At 35.0% G+C, this 17,929-nt stretch overlaps 1 protein-coding gene across 1 annotated transcript in view; it reads left to right on the top strand.

Moving 5' to 3' along the window:
- Positions 1-1,805: 1,805 nt before the first annotated feature.
- LOC101622701 (cysteine-rich secretory protein 3) overlaps positions 1,806-17,929 on the top strand; it is a 23,400-nt gene continuing 7,276 nt past the window's right edge. The window contains exons 1-4 of the mRNA XM_004673557.2: positions 1,806-1,823; positions 11,909-11,979; positions 15,295-15,411; positions 17,199-17,286. Coding sequence (XP_004673614.1) covers positions 11,911-11,979; positions 15,295-15,411; positions 17,199-17,286 — 274 coding nt within the window. The 5' untranslated portion in view covers positions 1,806-1,823; positions 11,909-11,910. The remainder of the gene's footprint in view (positions 1,824-11,908; positions 11,980-15,294; positions 15,412-17,198; positions 17,287-17,929) is intronic.

Genomic DNA, 17,929 nt, shown 5'->3' with positions numbered 1-17,929 from the left:
AAAAAAAAAATTAAAAAAATTAAAAAATAAAAATAAATAAATAAATAAATAAAACAAAATAAAATTCAGGGCCATCCCTGGTGGCTACAGAGTTAAAGCACCATACTGCAAGGCTAGCTGAAGCTGCTTCAGCATCAGATCAATTACTGGTCAGGAAAGTGACCCACAAGGTGTGGCAGGCTTCTCCTGACCCCCCTCCACAGTGTACTTCGTCAGTCTGCCTGTTCTGCTCCCCACTTCGCCTCTGGTGAATCCTCTCACTGTCCCTGTACCTCTGGCCTGTACCCCAGTTCTGTATGCATAAATAAATAAATAGATTTTTTTTTAATTTTAAATAAAAAAAAATAAATTTCATGGGTGCTAATCCCAAGGTGATTTTATCCAGGTGGCTGATTCTGCTCATTGAGGGCTTCAACTTCACATATGCATGGCATAAACTAAAGCCACTTCAGCATGAGTTCTATCCCCTTCCCACATGGCCAGACAGACCTCTCCTGACCCACCTGCTGCTCTCCTCACCGCCCGCCCCCTCCCCACCTCTGGCCTGTACCCCTGCTCTGTATGCATAAATAAATTAATCTTTAAAAGTAATAATAAAGAGCAATGAAAGGACATGTTGAAATTGTAGTTATATGTTTAAAACAAAATAGGACATTTTGACCTTTTTAAAAAGCAGCGACCTGGAATTTAAAAAGCAGCAACCTGGTAAATAAATGCAGTACAGCAAAAAAAAAAAAAAAAAGCATAGAGAGTGATGTCTAATCGTTTAACTTATTGGTTGATGGCAATTAAGTAAATCTATTAAGAAGGCATTGTTCTAGTACATTTTCTTCACATAACTCAATAGCTAGTATAAACATAAAAGTGAACAGAAATTATCTAATCATGCATATTTTGCAATCAATATGCTAAGAACCCAGAAGTGTTTGCTGCTGTTATGTAGTTGCTATTTGTGATTTTTTCTTTTAAACAACTTCATATTTGATATCATCGTATTTCATTAACAATTCAGTATTTTAAATCATTACATTTTTGAGGCAGAGGAAACCTGAGAACTTCAGTTCAATCCCCTTCACTTTTGATATACAGAAACAAGCCTGGAATGATTAAATAAAAATACTTCTATTTAAAACTAACAGCAATTTAATCAAACAAAATGATGATAATTATGTAATGAAGGTCAATGTTACATTAAATTTCATAAAACTAGAAAGTAAAAATTAGTATCAGGAGAATGGAGAACTTAAAAGTATCAGTGAGACATGGAGTCTTTTGTTATTAGGCTATGAAAATCACCATCACCTCCTACTTACAAAGGTAAAAATTAAATTATTTTCCAAAACACTAAGGTCCAACAGATTACTTATATCTCTGTAAGAGAGCACTGTATTCTTTAGAGTTCACCAAAGCAATAACTTTGTTTTCTCTTACAGAAGTAATCTGGAAAACATAGCTTTACTCTTACAGAATAATTTGACTAGAAACTGTCAAAGTTTTGATTGGTAAGAATGGATAAATTTAACAGAATATGAGTGCCAAAGAATAAATGTACAATAACTTAATTTAAAGAGTCACTTATTTTTAAAAGTAATGTGAAGAAATGCTGGAGAATGTCAAAAGTGCAATTAGACAACCAGCAATGAAATTTGACACTATTGGTATGACAAATCCTGTTTCAGACCTTGTTGGCTTAGATTTACTTGCACAACCAGGATTTGCCAAAACAGGAAACAGGTGTAATGCATATATACCTCTCTTACTTCTCTCTCTCCACCTTCCTTCTTCCTACAGATAAAGCAGATATTCTACTCGTAGAACCAACGGTAAGTGATAACTCCTTTTTTAAAGGTAAACTACTTTATTATGCCAGTATATTTTTGGTAAAATGACATATAGTGAATGAATATATATGCTTTTTGAATATCTGTTGATAGCTTTTATTGAGATTAATGCTTTCTAGTTATTATACTATTTTTAAACCAAGAAAATAACATATAGCTGTTATTCCCAAAACACTTTTAATCCAGTTTAATATTTAAATGATCTAAGTTTCACTGTAAAATAAGTAAAAAAACTTACTCCCATGTCTGTTACTTATAAGTAATATTGCTAGAATTTCATTTATATTAAAAGTTAAAAGAAATGTCTTATGTCTAGATATACTAATTTAATAACTTTATTAATATAACATATTTGGACATAATGATAAAGACAATTTTCAAATATAGGTAGCCCTTGCTATTTGCTTTAAATTCATTATAACAAAATTATCACACTTAACCTTGAGATAAAAAGCACTCCATTAAAGATTATCAACATAAGATACGTAAGTAACCCCATGCACTGAAATCATCAAAAGACCTTTAGAAGTTTTCCAATCAGAAATTATCCTCCTCATTTATACACATTATATATATATATATATATATATATATATATATAATTTGCATATATTTTATATAAGGAAAAGAATTCTACATAGAACTCTGTATTTCTTGACAGATATGAAGTGATCCTGGGTTGACATATTAAGACAACAGACCTATCCATGACAGCATGAAAGGAATTACTTACTTCTTAAAGAGAAGATCTTATTTTATTGGTTTCTTCCTCTACAGCTAAATGTCATCCAGGAAATTTGAGAGGATTTATACTATTGTCAGAAATGATCTAATGTTACACCTCTTCAGCTAGCTAACCCCCAAAACTAGAATGTTTACCTGTATGATTAATGCTCTGGAACAATCTAAGTTAATTATATTGATGACAAATTTCAAGTTCAGGAAGTACTCTGTGATGATACTTTGTAAGGTCAATTGAGGCCACTGAGATCAGTTCAAATACATTGCAAGAAGGAGTGTCAGAACTATCAAGTAATTTTTAAATCAGACACTACTAAAAGTTCTAGTGATAAAGCTGGTAAGTTTAAATAAAGGGAAGCAATTCACACTTGGAAAGGAAAAAAATTACTTTTAGTGAAGTGGGAGGGTTGCTATTATTATTTAGATGTCAATATATTTCCTATACAGTGAAGTCTAGAAGGTTTCTAAACTTATGTAACATCATAGGCTTTAGTGCTGTGGGCTGCTTTCTGTCTAACAGATAAGAGGTATGATGAATAATCAGATTAAGGGCCAACATTGTATTTAAAATTTGAAAATATTGCATCAGAAACTTTCTTTGCTGTGATTATGATCTACATGTGTCTACACCAGTAATGCACACACTACACAGGTGTGTGTTGATGCTTTCAATGCTATCTTTTCTGATCTGTAATATCATTTTAAGCAATTCTAACACCTCTTTACAGGAGAAAAACTTTGAAGCCACACTATCTGGACTTCTCCTCCAGTTTCCATTTGCATATTTATAGTACTTCATTATTAAATCTCTGATCCTGATACTGACCATCTGTAAACTGGGGTATTGGCTAACACCATTTATTGTCCAGACTCTTATGCATTTTCAATGATCTCATAAAGAGTGACACAATGTTTCATACAAAACATAGAAGTACCATATATTAGTATTATTATTTGTGGTTCACTTAAGGTAAAGAGATAAAGTCCATAAAAGTTACATTTATCTATTTACAAATTTAATCCCCTTACATTTACCCTTATAAGTAAAACTTTTAAGAAGTCTGGCTTTTATTTTTTTCTCCCCATATAGTGAGCTAATTTTTCTAACACCATTTTTGGATAAACTTCATCTGGTACCTTTTAATGCAGCCTTGTTTGAACAATTTTATCTTTTCTACTCGTCTCTATTAGTGTACTTGTCTGTTCTTACAATAATATCAAATTTTTGTCCATGTTATTTTGAAGTCTTAAAATAATTAACATTATAAGATACCAGTCAGATTTCTTATTGTTTTATAAAGAAGATTCATATTAGTTTAATTAAGATTAATATCTTTATTGTATTGATGCATGACACTCAAGAGCACAAAAATCTCTCAATGTATACAAATGTTCTTTTATGGTCTTTATTAGCGTTTCAAATGTCTTCTCTGAAAAAAACTTTTTATTCTTGATTATTTCAGAGTACTATATGGGTTTTGTACTAATATGAGCAGCAGCTCTTTGTTTGATCTTATTTTCTAGTTGAGTGTTGCTGATACATGACAATGGTGTTTTATGTAGGTTGATATTGCACCCAGCAAATTTACTGATCATTGTGTATTCTCTAAAGAGATGAGCATATCACTTAAAGTAATAAAAATGTTACTTCTTCCCTTACAAAATATAAAATATATTTTTCCTTTTCTTCAAGACATCTCTGATACTGAACAATAGATATGCCATTAATTATTCTTTTATTATTCCCAATATTAAATAGTATGCACATTCAGTTCTTAAATAGCTAGAACATGTCCTATAGAAATTTAGTATATTGCTATTACTAGATTAATTATCTAACTTGCTTTTTTTTTTAAATAGCTGTAACTAGGGATTGAATTAAAGAACATTTTCTGTAATATAATTTTTTTATTGTATGTTTTGTTTTAAGAATGAAAGACACTTTTAAGAAAAGTAGGGGTGGGTGGAGATCTAATTGGTACGAGATGAGAGCTACAGAGATCAGGTCAGCATCCAGGGCTGGGTCACCAAGTTCTGTTCTCGCTCTTGCTTCCTGCTGCCCCTGGGCCCATGCAACCTCACTCCCAGCCTTGTGCCACAACTTAAGCCACTGGCACACAAGACAGTAACATCTGGGGTCCGTTGAGTAGAGAGCCGGACACATTTGGAAGATGGAAGGAATCGTGTGATAGCAATTTTTCCAGAGAAATCAGGGGTACTCAGAGAGGTAGGCCCACACCAGTAGGCCCAATGGGATGGATCCCAAAAGCCTGAGCCTTGAATTGCAGGAATGGTAAGTTTTCATACAGTCTGCATGTGGAAGCTTGTCATCCCATCTATCACAGTTTCTTTATGTTTTGGGAGTGGGTCACATTAGCCATAGCTACTACTGAGGGCCAGCAGTATACTGCAAGAACTTTCTGCTCCAGCAAGCAGCAGAATCCAAACAGCAGACTTAGCAACTTCCAGCTTCCTGCCCCCAACCCCCTTTTGACACACTTACAAAGTGGTAGAGAGTCTCAATAGAAGGACTCATAGGAGGTATTATTAGGAAAGGAGTTTAAGGGCTCATATTGGCCAACCAACATTTGAAGTTTAATAGCCTCAAAATTGGTCTGTATAAACTGATGCTCAAATTAAGAAAACAAGGCCCAAGGGCAAGCAGCAAAAGAATGAGACCAGTGGACTCAGGAGGAGGGTAAGGAAACTCCTGGTTCTGGAGAACAGCAGCTATAAAGCGTCCATTTGATCCTGGAAGTCATTTAAAGACAAGGCCACATTACTTAAGTCTCAGTCAATTTGTTGGGAGAGGACCGTGAACTTCCTTTGTGCTACCCCGAGACTGCTGCCTCCATGCCTACCCATGAAGAAATATCATGGGCCACAAGCAGTGGGATGGCTAAAGGGAAGCATTTTGAACAATGGCCAGGGCCAGTGTATGAGAGTTGGGTAGCTTCCTAACCTGACAGAAGTTTGAAATCAGGTATGAGTAAGGTGAGAGCACAAAGACTCACATCGATGGAATTAGACATCTATAGATACAAGTAGAACAAACAAAAAAGGTTCCATTGGGAGCACATAGAGAAGAACCAGAGACCTTGGAAATGTATATGCAAGATACAGAGACTTTAGGATGCTGGTGGGGGCCCAAACATAGGAGGCCAGCCCCCAGATTTTAGGGGCAGGGCAGGCAATAAACTAATATAATGAGAACAGGCAAACCAAAAAGGAAATAGGAAAACAACAGACACTGGGAGTTAGTCCAACAGTTTATGAACATCTAACTGATGTTCCTCAAACTTCCACTACGCATTGACCAAACAGCTTCTGGGTTGTGATTGGAGCAGGGCTGTAGAAGGGTCAAGGTGTCTGGTCAGTCTCTCTCTTCCAGGTCAGCCTGAGTTAGTTTGTAGGGTCAGGTAAGGCCATCCATTTCTTTGGTGTCTTTGGGCAGGTAGAATTAACTTGAGAATGGTTAATCCATGGAGTAACACCCTGGGTAGGTACAGATCAGAAAGAGTAAATATTTTTAGCCTTTTCAAGGCTTGATTTTTGTAAAGTCCACCTGCAGGTCTTTAAAAGGGAAGGCACCTGTAAAGCTGTATCCATAGTGGGGCCCCAGGCCACTGAGCAGTGTTATGTTGTACACCAGTCTGGCACCACATTTCTTCTCCACATTCAGCATTCACTGCCTCCCTACTTCCTCTTTCCCAGCAGCCACCAGCCTGATTGGTATGCCAGGAGTTGCAATGCTATGCAACTGAGATGTCCCTGGAATGCAGATGGGGAGGAGTAGAGATGATGCTTCTTCCTGAGATCTTAGTGAATGCTCCTCCCCAGGTACCACAGTACAGGGATTCCACTTCCTCTTAAGTGACTTCAGAAGTGCATTAAAGTCCATTTTAGTGAAACAGACAGTTAAACAAAGGGATGAGTAATGCTGGGTTAGAAAACACAGGTTAAGACTCAGTCAATTCATTTTTCCTTTGCCTTAAAACCAACACACTGAAAAATTTGCTTATTTCTGTAGCTTCTAATTAGCTTTGAAATTACTCTGTGGCTTATGTCTTCTCCCTTAAGAGATTCCTTTGGCATTGGTTGTTTATTTAAAAAAAAAAATAGGAGGTGGGAAGCAGATATTATTTGAATTTTCCCTCCACCGGTCACATAGGAATACTCTCAGTGTGCTTGGCTAATGTCTACCTCATAAAGCACCTCTCTTCTAACATCAACAAATTATTTCACCCTACTAAGGCTTCATGAAAAGCAAATTCAAATAATAACTTGGAACAGTGAGATGCATTTCATTGTAGTTAAAGGAACTCTAAGTTTTGAGCTAGATGATACCGATCTAGCTACTACTAGGAGTAGTTAGTTGAGGTGCTATGGTTGAATTTTACATTATTTTTTTTGATCTAACTTCTTAAACATAAATTTAAGATAATGTTACATTATAAAATTCAACACATACTTGGTATTTAACAATTATTTTCTCTATCTGATTAGAACATAGAAATATTTAGTCAATTCAGCAATGAAAAATTTTTTTATTGTGATAGTATGACTAAGTACAAGAAATATTTTGTCTTAATCTTTGTTTTGGGTGCATAGTTCTTAAATCCCCAGGAATTTCCTTAAGTAAAAAGAGGGATAAAGGTGTCTTTATTATGTTAATGAGATGACTTTTAAATACCCTTAAGTAGATGGTTTCCAGTGGAATCAACCATGTGATTAGAGGGTTGGATTTTCAGTCCTCTCAAGCTCACCTACATCGAGTAGTGCTGTAGACTGAGTTCAAATAATTATGTTCAATCTTTGAAGACACATCTCCCAAAGCAAAGCAAATGAAGGAAAAGATACAGTTGAGTCTACATCAAAATAAAAAGCTTCTATATAGCAAAAGAGACATTAATCAAAACAAAGAGACACCCTACTGATTGTGAGAAAATTTTTACACACCATACAACTGGTAAAGGACATAAAACAAAGATCACCAAAAACAAAGTATAACAACCCAGTCAAAAGTGGACAGTATATCTCAAAAGATATTTCTGCAAAGATGAAATGCAAATGGTCAACAGACATGGAAATGTTCAACATCCTTCATAATCAGGGAAATGTAAATCAAAATCACAATGAGATACCATCTTACACCAGTAAGAATGGCACATATTAAAAAAAAAAAAACTACCAACAACAAATGTTAAGAAAGATGTGGTGAAAAAAGAACTCCCTTTCACTACTGGTGGGAGTGCAAACTGGTCCAACCACATTGGAAAGCTGTGTGGAGGTTCCTCAAATTACTAAAAATGGAGCTACCACTTTGACCCAGCAATTCTACTCCTACAGGTCTACCCAAAGGACACAAAAACATTAGTTCAGAAGGATACATGCACTCCTATATTTACTACAGCACTATTTATAATAGGTAAGACTTGGGAACAAATCAAATTCCCAAAAATAGATGACTGGATCAAGAAGATGGAATACTATTCAGCAAATAATAATAATAATAGCAATAATAATCTAATGTCATTCACAGCAACAAAGAGTAAGAATAAGTCAGAAAGAAAGACAAATATTAGATGTTTTCACTTATAGGAGGAATACAAGCAAAACAAATAAGGGATCTAAGGGAAAAAATAATACAACAAAACTAAACAAAAATAGACAACTATAAATCAGAGACTTACTGCAGGGGAGGGAGAGTACAAAAATGAGGATGGGAAGAGCACAGGAAACTAAGATGGTGCACGGGTAAACTGGTGGTGTGAATTCTATGGGATTACACCTGATGTAAAATATATATAAGTAAAGCAATTAAATGTAAAATAAATTAACAAAAAAACAAATAATGCTGTTCAATGTATTAATCACTCATACCTGTATAATGAAACCACCATAAAAAATCTGAAAGTATTGTTACAGGGCACCCCAGTGTGAGCTGGGCTGCCTGTCTGTGGGTCCTCACCCAAGCACTTAAATTTTAGTTGTATTGCAGGCACACACAAAAGGGTCCATAATGAGTTTATTTACCAAAGGAAAGGAAAAGGTACAATCTAGGGAAAGAGAGAGCGATACAAGTTAACTAGAATATCTTACCAGCTAGACTGACTTGGAGCTCTGATATCAAAGTAATGGAAAGCCCCTAGTCACAAGGTCTTGAGAGCCAGAGAGAGGGAGGAAGGGAGGGAAGTGGGGGGGAGAAAGAGAGAGAGAGGGAGGGAGGGAGAGAAAGGGGAAAGTGATGGAGAGAGGGAGAGAGACACAAAATAGCAACCTATTTATCCCCCAAAGCCCCAGCATGCCCTTGGGTCCTGGCAGTTCTCTCCTTGGTACTGCTGGGAGTTGTAGTTTCCAATCAGTGGAGCAGGGGGTAGAATCCAGAAAGCTAGAGTAGGAGGTGTAGTCCACAAAACTCTGCAGAGTTCCTTTAGGACATCCTTCCCCTGTACCCCCATTTTGTATACATAATAAATCTTTTTTTTAAAAAAAAGTGCATTTGGGGTCAATGCTTTAGGAAGAAGGTGCAGGAAAAAAGATTAGTCAAAGTGGAAATAGAACAGTGATGTAGTCTTATTTTAGGTTTTAGCCAATCAACTACTTCTGAGTAGTTCTAAAGTTGGGATGCTATTTTAGAGTTGAAGCTAGAAACATAATCTTGGGCCACCTGGCCCAACACAGAAAATACCTGAAAGCTCTAGGAGGTTTCCCCTGGCAACCTTACTGACTGAGGGGAAGACCATCCCAAATGATGATTAAAAATAGTGATGTAAAGCTGCTAAAAATGTAGCTTCTATATGACCCAGCAGTCTCATTTCTAGGTGGCTACCCAAAAGACACAAAAACGCTGATTCAAAAAGACACCTGCACCCCCATGTTTATTGCTGCTTTATTTACAATAGGAAAGACATGGAATCAACCCAAATGCCCAAAAGTAGATGACTAGATTAAAAAGATGTGGTGCAGGGCTCTCCCTGGTGGCACAATAGGTTAAAGCACTGCACTATGAAGCTCACAGAAGACACTACAGCACAAATTCAATCCCCAGCCAGGGAGCTGACCCATATGGTGTGGCAGACCTCTCCTGAGCCACCCATTGCTCCCCTCAGCAGTGTATTTCAATATGTGTGCCTGTTCTGCTTCCCAGCCTGTCTCTGGTGAATCCTCTCATCCACTACACCTCTGGCCTTTACCCCAGTTCTGTAAGCATAAATAAATAAATCTTTAAAAAAAAAATTAAAAGATGTGGTACATATACACAATGGAATATTACTCAGCAATCAAAAAGATAAACACATGCCTTTTGCAGCAACATGGATGGAACAGGAAGAGATCATGCTTAGTGAAATAAGCCAGAAAGAAAAGAAAAGGAAAAATATGAGATGGTTGCACTCATAGCAGGAGTATAAAGGACCAGGGGAGAAAATAAGAATAATAATGAACAACTATACACCAGAGACATTTTACTGAGGTGGAGTGGAATGGGATCAAAAATGGGGGGGAAGTACATTGGACGATGGTTATGGCACATGGGTGATTTGGTGATGGGAAGCCCACAGGGATTGCAACTGAGATGGAAAAAGGCACAAAATGATGTAAAGATAAACTATTGCATTACTGAAAAAAAACAGTGATGTTAATACTAGAACTTATATGTTGGTAGTGGTCTTCAAATTGCTTTAACATTAATTACATTATCAAGCCTCACAAAAACTTTATGAGGCAACACTATGTCATATACTATAATCTGACAAATGAAGATTTTCAGTTTTATATAGCTAAAGAAGAGTTGGGTATAACAGTAACAACAACAATAAAACCAGGCTTCTTTTATTATAACACTAGGTATTAAATCTTTGGTTGCTCAGTATGAAGCCAGGAAAACCTTTCGAAATTTCTAAGAATGACTTACTGGCATTACATTTATGTTTGTTTTAAACAGAAATAATTTCATTATTCTTTTATGATTTCCTTTTCTGTCTTCAAATTTTTGTAATTTGTCTCATCCTCTGTTCCACCTAAATATATAGCATAAACAAAACTTTCATAGAATAGAAAAGTTTAGATTTCAACACTGTAGCGACACTTGCATAGTTTTTAATCCTTTATAGAATCCTTAACGGCCTATGATTTCATTTTAATTTGTGTTCCAATTCCCTCCCTTCTCAACTAGTTTTTAAATGGACAAAAGTGCTCACAAAGTTCTCTTTATTTCAACATAGTTATGTTGATAAGAATTTTCCTATTCTCAAGAAAAAGATTGTAAGAATATATTATTTGAGATCTGTAAATCTTAGTTTTATTCTAACTTGAAAGACAATAGAAAAAAATGATTTAATAGATAGTTTTATGTTCTTTTTTTCTAATTTTCTCAAACTCCTTCAGAAACTATAAGCTCTGTACCTGTTGCATAGTGACTCACAGAAATGCATGACTATTTTTATATGGAGCCCCACACCCCAGGGATGTGGAATGCTGTTTCACGGGAATTGATGCATGTTGATGCTAAAAGAAATTTTGGATTCTGTTCCAGCTAAACTCTAACTATCAATGAGATTAGCAAGAGGTTGCTAACCTACATGACTTCTTTCCTCTTTAGCATAGGCATAGAATGCCTCAACTATTAGTGCACAAAGTTGCTACAAAGCAAAACTGTAAGGTGGAACAAAATCAGAGACACTTTTCCAAGACTTAATACTCTCTTTGTATTAAAATTCTGTTCTTTTGCTAATTACTGTAGTGACAAAAATATAGACTTGAACGTCTAGCCACATGAGGATAAAGTCGTTCTCTTATATTTCTATTCACATTTGTTCTTTATCTGGCTTTTATTTTTTATTATGCAACACATGTTTACACTATATTTTAATTTTTTTTTCACCTGTCACCATTCATTGGAACACTCCACTTTTGCATATATCCCCCCTATCATTCCTTCTGATAACATTAATTCCATTGTTGATGTCTGCTAGTTTACCTTTTATTTCCATTTGTCTACTGTTTCCTTATATTGCAAATATACTCAAAATCTTTCAATATTTGTCTTTCTCCTTCTGACTTGTTTTACGTCACATAATTCCCTCAAGAGGAAGAAGGTGTGCAAGTAATATATAACCTCTCACTAAGCTCATAGCTAGTTAGACTTTAACTGGGACCAAATCCATTATCATTCTATTGGCACCAAGTAACATATCTTTTGTTATGTTACTCATGAATTTGGAATACCCAAGATCATTTCACTGTTGTTATTGTTGTTCTTCTATATTCTTCAGAAGTTCCTATATTAATATACAGTCTTTCTTCCCTTTCTTTTGTTTTTTCAGCAATGGCATTATTCCAGGTATTGCTGTTGCTGACTACAGTGTTGCTTCAATTCATTCCTGCAAATGGACAGGTATGGTGAAGTTTGAAAATCTTTTCAGAATAAGTCAGGCTATCTTGAAAGCTGGCATGATACTAGATCAATTTTCTAAAGGACCTGGAATGGTTGGTACATCACAAACGTCAATGGTTGTTCATGGTTCTTACTTTAATTAACTATATGTCTGTGGTAATCAATAGGGAGCCCTTAGTCACATGAGGGCAGGGAACAATGGAAATCTGGATAGTCTGAATTAAGATCGGCCTAAATATGAGAGCATACTTTAAAAGTTAGTGAAAAATAAAAAGTGGTGAATTATTTCATTAATAATTTTAATATTGACTGCATATTAAAAACAATATTTTAAGTATAACAGCTAAATAAAATATATCATAAAAATCAAACTACTCATTTGGTTTCTTTGTGTCTAACAAAAAATTAAAATTACCTAAGACACTTGAATTGTATTTTTATTGACAATTATGAGCTATAACTACTTTTATAAGCTAATACAATTCATTTGTTCATAAAATCTTCTCTAATTTCTTTTTCATTTAATGCATTTCAAAGTGACCCTAAAAGAAATTTAGAAACATAATGATAAAATCTCAAATGATCAAATTTTCACATGCATCAACACAATTTTCACAGGTATTATGTGAGAATAAAAATACCTATGTTTCAGTTAAAAATCAGAAATAGACTGAAGATATTATCTGGAATTTTTTTCAAGGCTTACAATTAATAGGTATAAAGTGAGATACTCTAGCTATTTCCACTATTCCGTCTCACTTTATTAACCCCAAGAACATCACCAAATAGCCCCTTCACTCACAGGTGTACAGGAACCCCCACATCAGGTATCTCTCCTGACCAGAAAATCTCTGTGAGAAACTGGTCACACTGCCTTCTGTTCCCATACCAGTTTTTTTATATATATATAACAGTTTATTTTTACAACATTTTGTACATTTTTTTTCCATACCAGTTTTAACCCTGGGGACCAGGGAATAGCTTCCTCAGTACAGAGAGCTCTGTTGCTGGGTCAGACTTCATCTGGCACTCAGAAATATGAGCAGTGTTTTACTGTAATCAAGATTTACTCATCATCTAAAGTTTGTTTCAAGTCCCTTGCTGCCTTTCCAATTTCTTTCCTAATTATTTCCTTTTATGGCATTTTCAATTCCCTTTCTCTCCTTGGTTCATTGAGTGTCCACTTTAAATTTATTCAGAAGGAGATATCATTTGTGTTGCACCACAAATTTTGCTGCTCAGTTGTTCTCCATATCCTCTGTCCAAGAATGGTTTTCTAAACCTTCTCAAGAAGGTGTAAGGTCTGAGTAGAAAACACTACTTATCCTTTAATGCGAGTCCACGTTATCACTATTGAAACCTTTCCTGACCCCGACCAAATAGAACTTCTTTAGGCTAGAAGAACCCACCTTTCACTTCAGTTCTCATGTGACACAGCAATGGTTTTATTTAGGACACCTTGCTTGTCTAACATAAACTAAAGATAGATTTATTCCACAATCGGTCCATTTTATTATCATTACTTTTTTGTATTTCCTGTCATCTAGTAAAAATTTTGTTGAAAGTCATTTTTAATAAAATAAGCATGTCTCCCATTTTGTGGGGGTGGAGTAGGGAATGGGATCAAAAATGGGGGGTGGAGGTGGAGGGAAGTGCACGGGACTATGGTGATGGCACACAGGTGACTCGGTGATGGGAAACCCACGGGGATTACAATTGAGATAAAACATGTACATAATGATGTAAAAATAAACTATTATATTATAAAAAAAATTTTTTAAAAAATAAGCAGGTCCCCTTCAGCAAAATATGTAGCTACAAAGCAAGAAGGGAAGAAACAAGATAAAATTGCTTCTTCTCCCTTAGGGGCCAATTTTTTCTTTTAAAGATTTATTTATTTATGCATACAGAACTGTGGTACAGGCCAAGGGTACAGGGGTTGTGAGGGGATTCACCAGAGACAGAGTGGGGAGCAGAACAGGCGGGTTGATGAAGTACACTGCTAAGGGGAGCAGGGGAGCAGGGTGTGGGCCAGGAGAGGTCTTCCACACCATGTGGATCACCTCCAGGACAGGGATCAAACTCATGCTGAAGTAGCTTTAGCTTTTTAGTGCTGCGCTTTAACCCGCTGCGCCACCAGGGAGGGCCCAGGGACCAAATTTTGACATGCTTTGAAATTGAACTACTTTAAGCAGGTTTTTGAGGGACAACAGGAAAAATTTCGAGATGTTGCTCTATTATATGATTTAATGCGGCTCTTACTGTTTCACATGTGCATCCTTTCTAAGTTAGATCCAGGAGCTGGGGATGTATGGAATCTGTGGGTAACATGTCATTCACTCTTGGTCCCTGTCCTTAGGAACATAAACAGGGGAAAGTAGAGCATGGAGATAAGATATGATCAGACCTAAATATAAGCATTTGGAGAAGTTTGAGGGAGCTCTGTGAGACTGAGAAAATAACTTCACCAAAAAGTGCCCGGGAGAAAAAAAAAAAATCAACTGAGCCCCATCTCTTGAGACTTCTAAAGTATTACTCATTGAACACAATACTCTTAGTGTAAATTTAGTGTACCAAATTGTTTAGACCTTGTGTGAATAATTCATATATACAAATCCACCTTCGTAACCGTCCCCTCCGGCATACACACACACAGAGATAAGCCAAAAAATATCAATAGTATTCATAATAGTATTTTATTAGTCACATTTCTGTTACTAAAAAGATTGGGATCAACAGTGGTCTATTAAATGTATGCTTTGCTTGCTCCCAATGGTCTTGGAAATGTATTTAATGTTATAAAACTGTCTTTTGAAAGAAGTTCTAAAAGCTGTTGCTGGTAATATCATTTCACTGAAGTATTGAATGTACCTGGATTGGGCCTAAACATTATTTCTCTAAATACATACACCATATTAAGTCAAAGTTCCCCATAAGTCCAGAATGAATCACCTGCCCCTACATTTACTAATCTTGCTGCAGATTTAGTGTGAATGATTCCTAATTTGTACCTTTGTTGATGTGTTATTACTCATATATCTAGAAAAATGACATTATCTTTTAATACTACACATAGTTAATAGCCTCAGGGGTGTCTTAATAGTCACCCATGAATTATACCCCTTTTATCAATATTTTAACACTTTCTTTACTGCTTAAAAATCATACATTTGGCTCAGATTCGTTGACAATGCTGAACTAACAGTGACTTGAACTGAATACTTCTCAAAATAACCTTTGTCTTCTTAGATTAACTTATTCATTATATGCAATTTTCAAAACTTAAAGAGTAATTATAATTTAACTTTCCTGTAGGATGCAGAATTTTATGACTTGTCAACCTCCCGAGCAGATGTCCAAAGAGATATTGTAAATGAACACAATGAAAAAAGGAGAACAGTTTCTCCACCTGCCAGCAACATGCTGAAGATGGTAAGGGGAGAATTGAGGAAAGATTGACTTGAGTTGGTTGTAAATAACCTGTTTAAGGATTTTGAAGCTTAGGAAGTTTTTTCTCTATTTTGTTATTTCATTTGAACTATGTTGTGAACAGAGCAAACATTTGTTATTGTTATTATCATTATAATTATTATTTATTATTATTCACATACTATTTTTGCTTCCAAATTGTCTTTTCTCCTACGATTGTTATATTTGAATCACTAGAAAATTATAATCTATCAGAATTCATTCACTATCGTGTCTGTTTTCAAATTTCTAATCTTTGTGAATAGAATTTCTCTTCCTAAAAGGAATAATATCTGATGGTTTCACTTATAGGAGGAATATAGAGAAACCAAACAAGGAGTCAAAAAAAAAAAAAAAAAGACAATGCTAGCAGACAAACCTTCTGATATATAGCAGGGGTAGCAGGGGAGGGGGAGGAACAGGGGTCAATATGGAAGGGCAGAACACAAGAGACAATGGGACAATGGTGAGGGTTCATGGTGATGTGGTGGTAGGAATGTTATGGGGATTATATCTGAGGGTAGAAATCAAACATTGTACAAAAATGAACAACAATGTAATTAAATAAATTTAAAAATTAAAAATATCATTTCTCTTCCTAAAAGAAAAAAATGATAGAAATACCATTTGCATACAATTTTGAGAACTCTATGGAACCTCTGAAATTTCTCCATAAAACTTAGGTTAAGACCCTGGACTAGAGGTTTGAGTGTGCCTGCTAACCTTAATAAATTGATTTTTAGATATTTTTAGATATTTTTCAGGGTCTTTCTGAAAAATATCCAAAACAGTTTCTGTATGTTTCCTGGCCTTTATGTGTATCTCTTCTTTCTGGTCCTTCTCTGGACAGTCATGTCTACCTTACCCTAAAGATAAGCGTCTACTTGTTCTGGGCATCCAGATCTTTCTTAGAAGGTAAGTTATTAGAAAAAAAAATCAAAATAAAGAAAAAGAAAAAAAAGTATGTTATTAGAAGAAATCAAACTTCAATTAAAACGTCAAAGAATTTTATGTAAGGAAAAGACAACAAAAAACGGCTTACTATTTTTATTGAAAAAAGTCCAAACATTCTGATTCCCAACTATGACCCTGCAAGGACTTACACAAAAGAAGGACTCAAAATCTACAAGCTTCACTAGAACAGAGCAGAACACTTCACTTTACTTTATAGTGGTTAAATAATTTGTCCTGTTTATAGGACTATTTAAGTAGTGGCGGCAGAATCAAAACTGAATTTTTGGGTATCCTGTTAGAGACACTTAAATTTTTCTTCTCATTTCCTAATCTATGATCAGAAAGTCTTTTTCCTTTAGGATAAGTACCAGTTAGGTAAAGAACAGCCTGTTTCTCTGGACTCAGTATTAAAGATAACATGTCTAAATGATTCAGTGGAAAAAGACAAGAAACTGGGAATGAAGTATGCTAGCTCAATATTAAGAAAAATAATCTCAGTACCTCGAGTTGCTTTTCAATATTTAGAGTGAGAACATTATTTAAAAATTTTTATATCTGCTGTCCTATCATGAACAAACCATTAATTATTTTAGATTCTTAAAAGACTTAGGGGAGATATACTATATTTCTTTGTAAAGATGAAAAAGACATATCAAAAAATAATTTGATCCTGTCACTGATCATAAGATGCATGATCAAAAATTTTATAATGATATCAATGTAGCTACTAATCATGCTTCAGAGTTTTTGCTTTCAGTCATTAAGTAGCTATCTTTTTTTTCCCCTGCTTGTTTTAGAGCTGGAGCAGTGAAGCAGCAGAAAATGCCCAAAATTGGGCAAACAAATGCTTGCAAACACATAGTGTGGAGAAGGATCGAGAAATCTGTATGTAAATTAATGATATATGTTTAATAAATGAACAAATAAATGAGTAAGGGGTCATTTTTGATACTGCATTAAGAAGCTTTTGTAAATAAATGTTGCTTCTGAAGCAACCAAAATGACTGGCAATTGATGTCACATGTGGGATATTTTAAACTATAATTTCTAACTTTTAACACAGTTCTACATTTCATGTAGATTGCGTTTTGAAAATAATTCATTTTCATATTTGTAAAATGTTGAATTCTGTCAAATAGTTCCTAAAATTTTACTTTAAAATTATTTATTTTTATCATCACTTTGACTATTTCGTGATTTTTGATGAAAGTAAGTTGTTTTTCATATGTTTTGAGAGCATACAATGCATGCATACTCTATTAACTCACAAATAAACTCTAAGACATGACCATTACTTCAAAGAACATAAAAACAATGAAACAAAATACCATATGTATGAACTATTAGATAAAATACTTAAAATTTTACAAATGACATAAGATACAGGCAAATCCACTTAGGTAAGTCTGCCCATGTTATTAGTATTTTTGAATGATAATTTTTTTTAAAGATTTATTTATTTGTGCATACAGAACTGGGGTACAGGCCAGAGGCTCAGGGGCGGCGAGAGGCTTCACCAGAGACAGAG

The sequence above is a fragment of the Condylura cristata genome, unplaced genomic scaffold, assembly GCF_000260355.1.
Source record: "Condylura cristata isolate star-nosed mole 26May11 unplaced genomic scaffold, ConCri1.0 scaffold00001, whole genome shotgun sequence".
Classification (NCBI taxonomy): Eukaryota; Metazoa; Chordata; class Mammalia; order Eulipotyphla; family Talpidae; genus Condylura; species Condylura cristata.
The sequence above is the reverse complement of the archived record's forward strand: the minus strand, read 5'-3'. Positions and strand labels throughout refer to the sequence as shown.